This window comes from Cnephaeus nilssonii, assembly GCF_951640355.1.
Source record: "Cnephaeus nilssonii genome assembly, chromosome: 17".
NCBI lineage: Eukaryota > Metazoa > Chordata > Mammalia > Chiroptera > Vespertilionidae > Cnephaeus > Cnephaeus nilssonii.
The window spans coordinates 35,565,405-35,580,036 of NC_137088.1; the positions used below are offsets into that span (position 1 = coordinate 35,565,405).

General features: G+C 53.9%; 1 protein-coding gene across 5 annotated transcripts in view; it reads left to right on the forward strand.

Annotated features, from left to right (window-relative positions):
• The window catches only part of VGLL4 (vestigial like family member 4), a 148,431-nt gene that overhangs the window by 128,157 nt on the left and 5,642 nt on the right, over positions 1-14,632 (forward strand). For all 5 annotated transcript variants that reach the window (XM_079795443.1, XM_079795441.1, XM_079795442.1 and 2 more), the window contains one exon: positions 11,697-11,919. In XM_079795443.1, the coding sequence (XP_079651569.1) occupies positions 11,697-11,919 (223 nt within the window). The remainder of the gene's footprint in view (positions 1-11,696; positions 11,920-14,632) is intronic.

Genomic DNA, 14,632 nt, shown 5'->3' on the forward strand with positions numbered 1-14,632 from the left:
TTTCCTCCTGGATGGAAGGCCCTTTAATAATAATTTTATAATTAATAATTACAGTAATTAATTTAATATTCAGTGATAACGATTTTAAAAATATTTGGCAGATGCCTTGATATCTTTTATTAGATGGACATTTAATCATTTTATATACTGAATACTTATACTCACACACTTTTTAGTATAATTATCATTTAACTCAATAATTTAATTTTGCCTGCCAAGTTTCTGATGCTGGTCAGGGTAGGTAGGTAGGTGGGCAGTTTTAAAAGGAAAACTGGCTTTCTAATTTTTGTTTAGTGTTGAATAAATGTGCTGAGTTAGAGGTTATCCTCTAATATCAACAAGTCCACAAAACAACTTGGTTATCACCCCCACGGTGGGTGGGGGGGCGCTGCTTGTCCTCAGGTATAGAAATGGGATTGTGTCTGGTGCCTGCAGGGAGAATGGGGGGTCGGGGGGTGGGGAGAAGTGAGGGAGGAGGGAATTGCAACAAAGCGAATAGCACAGGAAGGAAATCGGATAGTGTGTCTCTGATAGGCATGCATGTGTGATGCAGATATATGCAGTAACTCATCTCTATCAGCCAGTATGGAGCCAGTCTCGGGGGTCACAGATATAGTGTGGAATTAAAAGAAAAAACTGAGCAGGGGGGGTCTCAGGTGACCACACTTACTGTGTGACAGGCTGCAGAAGTCCCTGTTGGCCTCTCGAGGGGTGCTGTGGGCAGTGGGGTCATAGTTGACTGCAGGTCCTGGAATAATCCTGATTTCGAATGTTCTATTCCGATTATTTTAGTGCTTGCTTAGGAGACCTATGCCCTGGTTTTTGTTCAGAAATAAGCTACCATAAATGGAAGGGAATGATCTTTCCTTGTGTGCCCTGTTCTTCAGATTGCATCTGGGGGTGAATATTAATTTGGAGACCACGAGGAGATGGGAGATAGGACGGGGGTGGGGTCCGGTATTGGGGTTATTTGGAGGGATTCTCGTTTGGTGAAGAGAATTCTGGGCATGGCAGAGCTGACATAGAAGCAGTTGACTAGTACTTGGAAGAAGAAACGGATTTCATTGAGTTTTTCCAAAGGACTGCCCTTTGAGCCCAGAATCCTACAGGAATGCATTATGAGGAAGAACTTTTATTGAAGGTTCAATAGTTGAGAGAGTTGCTTAGGGAGGAGGTAAGTGCCGTGTGTGTAGCCGTCTGAGGGCACTGCGATCCCGCGTCCCTCCCCTTTATTCACCGCCATCTCACCATGAAACTCTTCCTGTGAGTAGGACAAAGCATCCAGCCTTGACGGTTTTATAATGTTTTCCAGCAATTTCCTGCAAAATGTGGAGTACAAGCTCAGAGTGAGCCATCCAAAGCATTTGAATGGAATTATGAAAGTTGGCTCGGCAGCAGACCAGAAGAATGAAGCGGAAATGACGACTGGAGGCGTTTCAGACCATTACTTTCTGGAGGGGGTGCGGTGGCCGGGGTTGTTTCTCGGTCACCCCTCAGCCAGGTGCTGCCCTGGAGCCTCAGGAGCGCCTCTGTCTTATTCAGACCAGTTGGTGCTGGTTTTTCCTAAGAATGGCTTTGCTTTGGGTTGGTTCAGACATAACGTGGTGACTGTGTGCCAGGCCCCGCGGTGGACCCTGGCCGTGGACACTTCTGGGCAGTGCGCTGTGCACAGCATCCCTTCCCTAGCTTGCTCCACTCCAGGCCTGTCTAGAAAGGAACTCCCATTCTTTCTGAGTCTCGGGTTGGTTGGTGGGTGGTTAAGAAAGGGAGTGGATTCCATCGTGTGCTTCCTGAGCAGCAGGTTCCACACTAGCACAAGGAAGCCTTTGCCAGTGGATCTTAGAATCAGATTGAGGGTGTGTGTCGGGGGGGGGGGGGGGAGGGGGGAGGTGAAGGGGGGAGGGGCAGCAGGAAGGACTGAGCTGCTGGTCACCCCAGCAAAGCTGGTGCAGACACTGCCCATTTAAAAGCTGGCTCCGGACGGCGGTCTCATTGGGCAAATCCCTTGCTTCCGTCCTTTCTCTTGTCCTCATCCCAGCTGGATACGTGGTCCTTAAAGGACAGCCCAGCCGAGTATCGCCATGTCAACGTGTCTGTTGTTGTGCAGAGAAGCGGGTCCTTGCCCTCCTCAGACATGGTAGCTGAGCTCAGAAGGAAGAGGGAATGTTTCCATCCCTTCTCTGGCGCAAGGTCTCTGTTTAATGCCAAAAATATGATGGTGGCTGTGTTTTTTACATCACTTATTGAGAGAGGACACCATGACAAAAATGACCACAAATTTAGTAGCAGTAGGAATTTTAAATTAATTTGTGTTTTATGAGTCTCGGCAGCATCTCCATTCATGTGAAAACGCGGAGTGGACGCCTGTGGGCACGCAGGGTGTGGAGCACACGCGGGCGCCTGCCCGTTGTAGCCAGTCCCGGGCCGGCCCCCGGGTGGCGTCCCACCGCCTTCCTGGTCGCAGGTGCTAGCGGGGCAGACGCGTGCTTTACCATCCTGTTCTCAGGGTGGACCTCGTTTCCCAAACTTCAGTTTTTCCTCTTGTCTCAGCTAATGATGGAAAACATGTGCAGACAGTTGTAGTCAAAGAAAACTGGTTGAGCAGTTTTTTTTAAACTTAGAGTTGAGCAATGCAGAAATGTGAGTCTCCCTGCAGCGTGAGGCAGACATTGCGGCCGGCCGGGAAGCCCTGCTTTCCCGGGGAAATAAGACACCGGGATGCCGGCGATGGGGGCCCTGCACTCACCGTGGACTCTCACTTGGCACATCCTCCCAGCAGACGGCGGCCTGGCCGTCAGGCCCACGGGGAGGAGAAGGGAAAGGCAAGGGATCCCAGCAGTGGCTCCAGGAACGACCCTACGGTAACCCAGGGGGAAGCCGGGGCGCAGGAAGGAGCCGACCGCGGGGGCCTGTTCCGGAGGCCACTGCTTCACCGGCAGACAGCGACCCCGGGGCTCCGAGACGGGAAAGGATGCGTCTCGCTGACTAAAATCCGGCCACAGCGCTCTGTCTCCCAGGCTCACGTTTGGGTTTTCTAGAGCTTTACCTGAGTGACCGCCTGTGGCTCCCGATGGCGGGCCAGGGCTCCTGGGCGCCCCTGGCGCCTCGAGCACCTCTGCGCGGCGATGGCGCTGGAGGAAAGCGGCGGCCCCTTCCCCTGGAGCTCCTTCCGGGCTCGGGAAGGGGGACAGGTGTGGCGGGAGCACATCACACACACGCTGGTTAGGGCCGAACTGCCCGCGGGACGAGGGAGGTCGAGGCTGGGGGCTGCATGGACACGTTATGCTACGTCGGGGCCCCTCGCTCTGGAGAGCGCTTCCATCGAAGCCCTTGACTCGGGTACGGAGAAGAGGCCACGCCAGCTGTGCGGTTCCTCTTACCGTCCCGTCTCGTCGACTCGCCCTCCGGCACCGCAGAAATGTGCTATTTCTGAAACCATCGCAGGCAGTTTCGGCAGGAGAGGAAGGGCTGGCATGATTTGAGGCCCCACCCCTTCACCCACCAGCCACGTGACTCTGGCTGAGTGTCTGGGTCCCCGTCCCTCCATGCACCACGGGAATGGTGGGGGGCACTTCTGAGGTTCGGCCCGAGCATTGGATGAATGCGGTGGTCAGTACTCACCGGTGGCGTATGGTCTCGGGGTATTTGTTATCAATGGGCCCATGGGTGCAGGAATAGTAATAAAAAATCTGCCGGTCCATTCATTCACTCATTCATTCACTCATTCACTCGTGCATCCAAAATGGTCTTGAGTCAAAAGGCTTTGGAAGATAACTTGGCTGACAGGCTGCTTCCTTCTTGTATGTAGGGAGGGGTGGGATGCCTTTTCCTGGCTTCTGCATTGCTCTTGCAGGAGAAGTCGGGCGGGGGGAGGGGGGGAGGGCGGCAGGTAGGGCGGGCAGCTGGCCCTCCAGCGTCTGATTGGCAGGCCAGGCCTCACACGCTGGTTTCCACTCCTGTTGTCTTCTCTGGGTGCTTCTCAATGGCAGGCATGCACAGCAGGGACCCCCGAGGGCCAGTGGGTCTTAGGGACCTCGTTGAAAATGTCCAGAGGAAGATCGAATTGTTTTGGTAGCGGGGCAGGATTAATACAAATACGGTAGGAAACACATGGGTGTGGACAGTATCAAACAATATATACAGCAATGTGGGGGGGGGGGGGCGGGAAGGCCGTGGAAATTGTATTAGTTTTCTAGGCTCCCACGACAAGGTACCACAGTGTGAGTGGTTTAAATAGAAACGTGTTGTCTCTCCGCTCCGGGGGCTGGGAGCCCGGGATCAGGGCGTCAGCAGGTAGTTTTCCTCCGGGGACTGAGGGAGGCTCTGTTCAGGCCTCGCCTTCTGGTGGCCTCAGGCCTTTCTTGCTCAATGATAGCATTCTCCCTGTGTCCTTACATCCTCTCTCCCCTGTACGTGCCGGTCGCTCTGTCCAAATGGCTGCTCTTTAGGACACGGATCCTATTGGATGAGGGTCTGCCCGAATGACCTCATCTTAACTTGATTATCTGCATTGACTCTGTTTACCAATAAGACCCCATTTGCAGGCAGGGAGTTAGGACTTCAGCATCTTTGGGGGGACATAGTTCAACCCATAACAAGTTAAAGGTAATTCAAAGAAAGTAGAATGGCCAATACATATATGAACAGATCCTCAGCCACGCTGGTAACATCTAGGTAACCACCCAAGTGGCATTCAGAAACCTTGCAGCAGGCACAGGAGACAGGCACAGGGATGTAAACGTGGAGCTGTGTACACGTACAGTAAGGAGGAGCCAGAGGCTGTGCAAACACCTCACGGGGGGGGGGGGGGTGATAAATAAATGGTGGGGTGCTCATATGAAGGAATACTGTACAGCAGCAAAGTAAGATGGATAAACTAGATCTCTAGTCAGATCATGGGTAGGGCCCCCAAAACCAGGTGAGGGGCGGGGTGGGGGCGAGCATGGTTGTAAAGCAATACATAAGTGTGATGCCGTGAATTTAAAATGTGCTATGTATTATTTATAGACGTATTTACGTACAGGAAGAATGTCCCCAATACTGGACAGCAGGTACATCGGGGGTGAGGGGTGGGAGAGGGGCTGCGGTGGTCTCCGCCTGTTCTGCTGCTTTGATCACTGCCGGTCTCTCCTTTAGGAGGAAAGAAAAGGCCTGAAGCAGATAGGACAGCGCGGTTTCCCTTGTCTGCTCTGGGTGGTGGGCACATAGGGCTTTGTAGTTTCCTCAACTTCTCTCTTGAGAGGGGAAGGTGCAAAAGAAAGGCTTTGGAATCAGTCCCATATAAATTAGAATCCTTGTACCTCAGATAAGTTACTCAGCCTCTCTGAACCTCAGTTTACTCATCTATAAAATGGGGGTGAAGATACGTATTTTGCATTCTTCTTTTGGACACTGCTTTCTAAGGGCAGTATTGCAATGGTATGTGCTTTTCTCACCGGGACTGCAGGTCACGTCACGTGTTTGAGCAAATGAGGTGTTGCTTAGTTCCGTGTGGCTGATTTTTTGAAATCTGAATTAGCAGAAAGGGGATGCTACCTTTGCTGGGAGTTAATGGGGGGCATCTGTCTTGGGGGGGATACCTGTGGCAACAGTGTTTGCCAGTTGCAGTGTCCTTCACACTCAGGTTGGGTTCCCTCGAGCCTTTGATGGTGGCAGGGTGTGAGGTGTGACGGTTTTCTTGATTATTTGAGATTAAGCCATGATAGTTGTCTTACCCAACACAGTCTTTCTCTGCCCTTAAGGGGAAGGCAGTCTCTCCCCGCTTTTCACTGCTGACCAGGATGTGCGAGTCTTGGAAGCCGAGAGCCAGCCCCTGGGTCGCTCCGTGCCTTTGGGACACCATGGATGCGAGTGCTTCCCAACTTTCTCCTGCCCGTGACACGCAGCCTGCCATTTCCCATCACCTCCACATGCAACCGGCCTCTGTACTCAGGGCTGCCCCCCGCCTCCCGTCCGGAATGGGCACCGAGGAGGGATGAGACTGGACCAGGGTGCCTTGGAGACAAACCAAGAGCCTTCTTGGTTGGCCAAGCAGCAGTGACGTATCCTGCTCACAAGGAGAAAGAAGGGGGTGATGCGTGCATCCCGTGAGTGTGAAGCTTGGACAAGCTGGGGGACATCTAGAAGTGGGGGGAGGAAAACAAAAGCTGGAGAAGGTAGTTAAGGGAGGAAACAGCTCACTACCACTGATGCCTAATGTTTAAATGTTCCCTAAACACTGCTTTTTCAGAAAAAGAAGTCTTTCCTGCTGGGAATTTCCTCTGAAATGCCCTTAATTCCCTTTTCATTCACCACAGAGACTGTTACCTGGACCCAGCATAGTACCTGTACTTCAATAATTCATGTATCAAGGAATAGTTGTGAACACACCTGCTGTGTGCTCAGTTTTGTGCCCGGCACTGGGGAGGGACAGAGCTTGCAGACCTGGGCCTCCAGGGTGTCCGGTCCAGCTGGGGCGGCTGGACTGCCCTGGGGACAGCTCCACGGAGCTGGCTGATGAAGACAGTAAGGCGACACAGCTCACTGGGGGTGTGCCTTGGGGGCTGGTGCCTTCACATACACACCCAGGGTTCTCACTGTTAACGATCCCTGCAGTTTGGGGGGTCAGGAAGGCCTCCTGGAAGCTTGGGGGTGATACAGAGCTGTCATGGGGCTTGGGGTGAGAATGGCTGAATGGCAGGTGACATCCGGCCTCCATCTGGATCTGAGGCTAAGTGTTCATTTTCTGCACCTTGTGGGCAGGGCACCTACCTGATTACATCATAAACCTGAGGACTCTGTAAGTAGTGGCCGTGGGGATGCTTTTTATTTTAACTAGAGGCCTGGTGCACGAAATTCGTGCATGGGTAGAGTCCCTAGGCCTGGCCAGCGATCAGGGCCAATTGGGCCCTTCCAGCTGCTGGCCGGGGCCTTCCTTTCCTAGCTGCCGGCCGGGGACTTCCTTCATTCTGCGCCGCCCCCTGGTGGTCAGCGCATGTCACAGTGAGCGATCGAACTCCTGGTCTCCCGGTCAAACTCCTGAGGGGACACTTTGCATGTTAGCCTTTTAAATACATACTAGAGGCCCAGTGCACGAAATCCGTGCACGGGTAGGGTTCCTAACGGCTGCCGGTTGCCGGCCGGAGCTTCCCTTCCCCTGGCTGCCTGCTGCTGCCACTGGCTGGGGGCTCTCTTCCCCTGGCTGCCTGCCACTGCCGCCGGCTGGGACAGGGCTGACCAGGGGGAGGGGCCATGGGCGGTTGGCCGACCGGCCCCACCGATCGAACTCCCGGTCAAGGGGCAATTTGCATATTAGGCTTTTATTATGTAGGATAGATTTTAAAATTTGTTACTATTTCTAATTGTGGTAAAGTATGCATTCCATGTTAGCCATTTTCAGCCACATTTCAGTGGCATGAAGTATATTCTCTGAGGGACTTTTTAAAAATTAAAGGTGCTTTAAGAACTTTGATATTATTAGTGTTGGACTGTGAAGGTTTGTGACTCTCCTGAGGTTCCCAACAGGCAGATGCCGTGGGAGGAGGAAGGGGGCCTGGGTTGGTTGGAGGGAGGACTGGCATGGCTGTGACCACCCAGGGCCCCTGCTCCCAGACCTTCGTTCACCGCTGCCAGGTGTGGTCTGGGGTCGGGCAGGACCACTGTCATCTCATGGGTGTTCTGTGCATTCCGGGGCCTGGTGTGGGGCCGGACTGGTTCCTGCTTCATTCACCTGGGCCGAGGGAGCTGTCCCGAGACTGCCAGGTGCCTGCCGCACGGGACCCACGGGATCCCAGAATATTTACTTGAAAGCACTAAGTGAAACCTCTCCTATGCATCTCCCCTCCCCTGTCGGACAAATTCAGACTCACGTTGGTTTAGTTCAGTGGTCGGCAAACTCATTAGTCAACACAGTCTCCCTTCCCATTTTCTCTCCAAATATCAACAGTACAACGATTGAAATTTCTTTTGAGATCCAAATTTTTTAAACTTAAACTTCTTCTAACGCCACTTCTTCAAAATAGACTCGCCCAGGCTGTGGTATTTTGTGGAAGAGCCACACTCAAGGGGCCAAAGAGCCGCATGTGGCTCGCGAGCCGCAGTTTGCCGACCACGGGTTTAGTTAATAGCCGTCCATAGTTAATGGAGTTCCACTTAGGCCCGAGCATGTTGACGCTGTAATGCCTTCCCGTGGGTTTGCTTTCGACCCGAGCTCCGGAGTGTAAGGGCGGGAATCTCGTCCTGTGAGGATCCAGTGGGTGCAGCAAACTTCATGTGACGGAGTCTTTCAGCTTCACGCGTGGATGCCGGTTGACTTTCCCCAGACACTGTACACGTGTCTGGTTTCTCGGCTCCGAGAGGTAGCCTGTGGCTGCATGCCCTGGAGCACTCTGCCATGGAGGGCAGTGTGATGGGGTCTTCTTCCTTCCCGCCTTTTTACTCTGCCCCCCTCCCTTCCCATTTTCTCTCCTAAAGCTGTTGGCAGTGGAGATGGCCTCCCCGGATGAGTGTGAGGTCCCAGGAGGGGCCAGGGTGCCCTGGAGCCGCAGTGACACCGCGGTGCTGGGTGTCCAGCCACCCATGAGCCCTTGAGGCCCTACCGGGGCTGAGGCCGTGTTTTCCCGGAGGCAGGAAGCGTGTGGTTTGGGTCTGCTGGCCGTGGAGCACATGATGCTCTGGGAGGCAGCGGAGCCCGGGGTATGATTCACTCGGGGGTGGAGGAGGGGCGTGGAAAACAATGTCTGTCTTTAAGCTCCAGGAACTAGGAAAATGAGCTGGAAATGTGAGTAATGTATAATTTTACTAAAATTAACCAGCGAGTTCTTCAGACGTTTTTCTTTCTGTGTTTCGCAGCGTTGTCTGCTCCACGATGCCCCACTGCGTCATGCTTCTGGCTGACCGTGTTTCTGGTTTGCGTCCCCCCGCGTCCCTTTTCCCGCTCTCCCCGCGCGGCGTGGGCGCAGAGCGCAGGTGGCAGCTGCGAGCGTGGCACTGCCCCGCCGGCTGTGTGCCCTGGGACCCCTCTCTGCTGCCTTCGGGCATCCCTTTCCCGTGGACGTGGTTACCGACCCTGGGCCTCTCTGTCCAGTGACTCTCCAGCCTCCTGCCCGCTTCCCTGGCACGCACCCCCTCTCCTGTACCCCCCGAGATGTAGTGCCGTGTCTTGCTTTCTGTAACTGTCACAGAATAGGAGCTCAGTTAACACTGGTTGCAAACACTGGAGTCTGAATCAGACAGAGGAGAATGCTGACTGAGAAGCCCATTAATCTATCCCCTGACTCATTAAATGGCCTTCAGAAACTACATTTTTGGGGTCGGGGATGGGAGAGAAGATTGTGTCAGGGAAGCAATTTACATATCTTGTGAAACATACAATTTTACTTTATCCAAATTTAGAAGGAAACTTTTAAAATTTATTTTTAACTACAGTTGACATTTAATATTCTTTTGTACCTGTTTTTAGGTATACAGCATAGTGCTTAGACTATCATATAATGTAAGAAGTGTGGCAATAGTGAGGAAATCATTGATGGTGTGCTGAGGGCTCTATTAAAGGTTTACGTGGGGCACTTTGGAATCCAGGGCATAGCACCGAAGGCTGCAGACACATTTGGCTGTGTGCGCACACGCACATGTGTGTGTATGTTGGGGGAGGGGGGCATAGAGTATATACAGTCAGAGACATGGCAAGCAGACTATTGTAACTACTGAGCATGAGCTTGTGGGCATGAAACCCAGACGAGGATGGAAACGTGGTCAGGACCAGAGTGGGCGGGCCTAGGAGGCCACTGACGTGCAACTAAGGGCTTGATATGTTCGGTCGGGTCTGCTTATAAAAAGAGGGCACTGAAATGAATACAAATAAAACAGAAAGTCTGGATAAGGTTGGGCGCATTGTCTCAGTGTCAGTAGTGTGGTTGTGGTATCAGACTATAGTTTTACCAGATGTCACCATTGGGAAAACTGGATAAAGGATACATGTGACTCTGAAGTTTAAAACAGCATGCCTGGCTCGGCTGGTGTGGCTCCATGGTTGAGCATTGACCCAGGAACCAAGAGATCAAGGTTCGATTCCTGGTCAGGGCACTTGCCTGGGTTGCGGGCTCATGAAAAAGACAGCTGATCAGTGTATCCCTCTCCCTTCCCATCTCTCTAAAAAAATCAATAAAACAAAACACACAAAGAAAAGCAGCATGCCTGTCTCTCTCCCCGCTTCCTCCGCATGTGTGTATATAAAATACTAACTCACTGGATCACATTCAGCCAGTTGGGGCGGCAGTGGGCTGTGCTGCTTCCTTCTCTGGGTTTCTTTCCTAGTGTGCGAGCCCAGGCTTCAGCGCCATAAAGTAGGTTGTGCTCTGACCACACGGTGCGGCTCAGTTGCTTGGAGCGTAGCCCCGTGCACTGGAAGGTCTCGGGTTTGACTCCCAGTCGGGACACATCCTGGGTACAGTCGGCAACCAGATCGATATGTCCCCCCCCACACCCCTCTCCTCCCCTTTCCTCCGCTGAGGCAAGAGGATGACTACTTTCAAGCGCTGAGAACAATTTGCATTTCTTAAAGAAAAGTCGCTGAAGTCATTATCCACCACATTTTTGGTTAAAAGACGCACTCATTTATCATGAAGAAAAGATTGCTCTGGCAGCAGGAGAACATGGTGGGTTGAAGGGGCCGAGACGGGAACAGCGTTTGTGGTCTTCTGTGGGCCCTGCCTTACCATCACCTGGGCTGTGTCATTCTCTAACAGCTGCAACATAGGATGTTGCCTTAGACTAGACCAGTGGTCGGCAAACTCATTAGTCAACAGAGCCAAATATCAACAGTACAACGATTGAAATTTCTCTTGAGAGCCAAATTTTTAAACTTCTTCTAACGCCACTTCTTCAAAATAGACTCCCCCAGGCTGTGGTATTTTGTGGAAGAGCCACACTCAGGGGGCCAAAGAGCCGCGTGTGGCTCGCAAGCCGCAGTTTGCCGACCACGGGACTGGACCCATCAGATGGCGGGGGAGGGGGTGTTTACCATCCTGTCCACGTTCCACACAGCACCTGCCACGCGCTCAGCATATCGCTGAGGCCTCTGAGTGCCAGTCGGTGGCCTTTCCTAATGTGCTGGCGCTTGCTGGTGAATTCCGGTTTTAGGAGCTGCGTGCAGGCCCTTCTCTCAGACAAGCCTGGGGGTGCGCACACCAGGAGCCAGAGCAGACGCCACTGCTTCTCGGCCAGCATCCTTGGCCCAGCGGCGTGGCTGCTCTGAGTCTTGGTCCTGCATCTGGAAAGGGGGTAGGCACGGCATCTTCCTCTCAGTGCTGTTCAGGTCCTGTGGAGCAGGACCAGGCACATAGAGGCATTTTGGTACCTCTGAGTTACCATTATGGTCTTCATCCTTATAAATGGCTTTGAGCACCCAGGTGAGTTCGTTAGACTCTGAGAAAGTGGAGTTTTTGTAGAAAGGCTCGGATAGGCACATGGCCTGCGTGGTCAGGCTGCTGAGCAGGCTCCGGGCACCTCCGGGCACCGAGGGGCATTGTAGTCACCCTGACCCGGGTTAGCGTCCTGGTCGGTGAGCTGTTTGACCTGAGCCTCAGAAAATGGGGGTGATGATGACACGATACTTGTCCACAGCAAGGTGAAGAAGTAAATGAAATAATCTGAACTGCTTGGCACGTGGCCGTTCACAAGATGCAGGCATTCCCATCTGAGTGGTTCCTCTTTCTCAGGAACAAGACTGCCAACGGAGACTGCCGGAAAGACCCCCGGGAGCGGAGCCGCAGCCCCATCGAGCGGGCCGTGGCCCCCACCGTGAGCCTGCACGGCAACCACCTGTACGCGTCCCTCCCCAGCCTCAGCATGGAGCAGCCCCTCGCACTGACCAAGAACAGCATGGACGCCAGCAGGCCGGCGGGCATCTCGCCCACGCTGACCCCGGTGGAGCGGCAGCAGGTATGCCAGTGCAGCAGGGTTTGGGCTGGCGGCCAGCAGTGGGTTCGGGGCTTGGGGCCTGAGGGCTGGGTGGAGAGCACCGAGCAGAGGCCGTGAGGGACGTGGGAAGAGACGGTGGGTAAGTCCATCCTCAGCCGTGGCTCTGCACTGGGGCCAAGGGAGCCGCAGCAGCGACAGCCAGAGGGATCCTTTTACCAAACACCACCTCACATTTTAGTGCCTGCCTGCACCTGCGGGGCCTTGCCTCTTAGGACTCATTGCCGTGGACAAGGTGTTGAATGTCTCTGGGGTTTAGTTTCTTTGCACAGACCAGGCTGGTCTAGATTAGGTGTGTTTTCAGCTGTCTTCCTGGTGGGTCTGTCTCTGTTAGGATCAGTGTGATTGGCCCTAATGGCAACCATACATTTGCCCATCACAAGCCCCGTGGGTGCTTTGCTTTGGGCTGGAATCCTAGGAAGTCAGTGGTCACAATGGCTATTAGCTCGTGCTGGTCAGAAACCTGTGATTGGCAGATAGGATGCTTTTCATTCAGGAAAATTATAGCTTAATACAGTTTGCCTGGTAGGAAAATATCTGAAAAATGGGGTCCCTGAGGAAATACATAATAAAAGGAGTCATTAGCATTGGGATTTGGGATCACTGCATGAGCCCATGGCCCTTCCCTCTGAACCTCTGGGGTCTGTAACATAGTAGGTCCTCAGACAGTGCTTGCTGAGACCGACGGACGTGAGCGGAGGCTGTGCTATGGGCAGGAGGCGGCCAGGCCCCAGCTTCCCACTCGCCGATGGGTCCCTCCAGCACACGACCGAGGCTCTCCTCTCCCTGCCCGAGGCCCGGCTTCTGACAGCGGCTCCACCTGGCCAGCTGTGCCCAGCCCAGCCCAGCCAGCACTGCCTGGTACGTTTCTGGTTTGGTCAGTGACGACTGCTAGTGGGCAGGCCCAGGAGAGGTGGTGCTGGGGCCTACGCTTCCCACCTTGGAGCCCGACATCATTGTCCCATGTGTTTCATTCATTCATTTAACAAAACTGGTAGATACCTACTAGGCTGCAGGGCGTGTGCTGGAAGCTAGTGAAGCAAAACGTGGCATCACAGTTTTAGTCTGGAGGAGCTAGGTAATCAAATAACTCAACGGTGGTATTTTAACTATTAATGTGCCAATGAACACCCACTTATTCTTATAAGAACAGGGGGCCAAGTTACCACTGCCCTTCATTAATTGAACATTATTAAGGGCTGACCACGCCTCAGGCGCTCCACATAGCCCCGAAGATACAGAGCACATCCCGGCGAAAAGAGCGCACGGTCCAGGGAGGGAAATGTGTGAGCAGAGGTCGGCTTTCTAGGGTGACGGGCCACAGTGGAGGTGCTTTAGCGTAGAAGGAATTTATTTCTAGGCTCCAGGGAATGCAGCCCTCTGGCCACAGCACTGCTGCAGGGGTTCCTCGGGGAGGGGGTTGGGGGTTCACGGGAAAGTCCGTCTCTGAGCGGAGGTGGCTGGGGGAGGAAGCTGCAGTGCCTCCTGGAAAACAGGGCAGGCGCTTGGTAGACCCTGCCTGCCCTTCAGCGTTTGTGAAGGAAGGCTTTTGAGGATCTGGTTGGTTTTCAGTCACAGTAGCTTTGTGAAAAGTACACTCCTGGATGGAGTGACTGGCTGTTGTCCTTACCATGGTCTCCCCAGCCCTATCCTAAAACGTGCCTGCTGCCCACTCCAGCAGAGGTCCCCACCCGTCAGCTGTGCTGTGGGGCTGGTGAGCAGGTTTTCTGGGAGTGGGAACCTTGAGTTCCCATCTTGTTCCTGTGGGAGTCCTGGCCAGTGGCCACTGAACAAGCCAACAGCTTTCCTGGGATGGGCACAGGGGCTCTGGCTTCCCCAACATGGTGGCCACTGACCCAAGCTTTGCTTTAAGGTTCGGGTTAGTGGCAAAGAGGTTCTCAGTCTGCCTTCCACCTTGACTGCTGGTCCACATAACCGTTCCTCCAGCTCTTCCTGGACGGTCCGCCGCAGCCTGGGCTTCTGCCCGGACACTCACTGAGCCCCGTGCCGGGCGCTGAGCTGAGGAGAGATGAGGGGCCTGTGCCTGTTCCCAGCAGCTCAGAGGCACCCGTCCCTGTCCAGGAGCTCCGTTTCCTTTGTGAGCAGCCAGGATGGCTGCTGTGGGGCGGCGTGCGTGGCCCCTGCAGCTCCGAGCAAGGGAAGGCAGGTGAGGCGGGCCTTCGGAACAGTAGAGTGCGGGAGGCAGGCAGGACGGGCTGTGCGGGGAGCCTTCCTCCCTGCGCTGGAAAGTGTGACTCAGAACTCTGGGAACTGGGGCTGGAAAGTTCCCCGGGGGAGGCTGCAGAAAGTGTCACCCCACTTTACGGCTTGGTAATGGCAACTCTGAGGATATGGAGTGTTCTAAAGAAAGGCACAACAGTGACCGAGAGGGTGGCCTTGCGGGCCACAGCAAACAAGGAGAGACAGGATCAGGGTAAATATTAAAACCTAAGGCACAGTGTGCCTCCACCTGTACTCGTGTGGACGCTCTTTCCCTAGGGCAGCCAGAGCCGAGGGGAGTGGGGGCCACAAGGGGTGAATGGAGCTGAGTGACGCCCCGCTAGGAGGAGCCGTGTTCTCTCCTGGAATGGCCTTTCCCGCCTTTGGACAGCACGGGCATAAGGGCTGTATGTCGGCTTCATTCCTCAGTCTAAGCTTCCTAAATCCATCCTGTGAC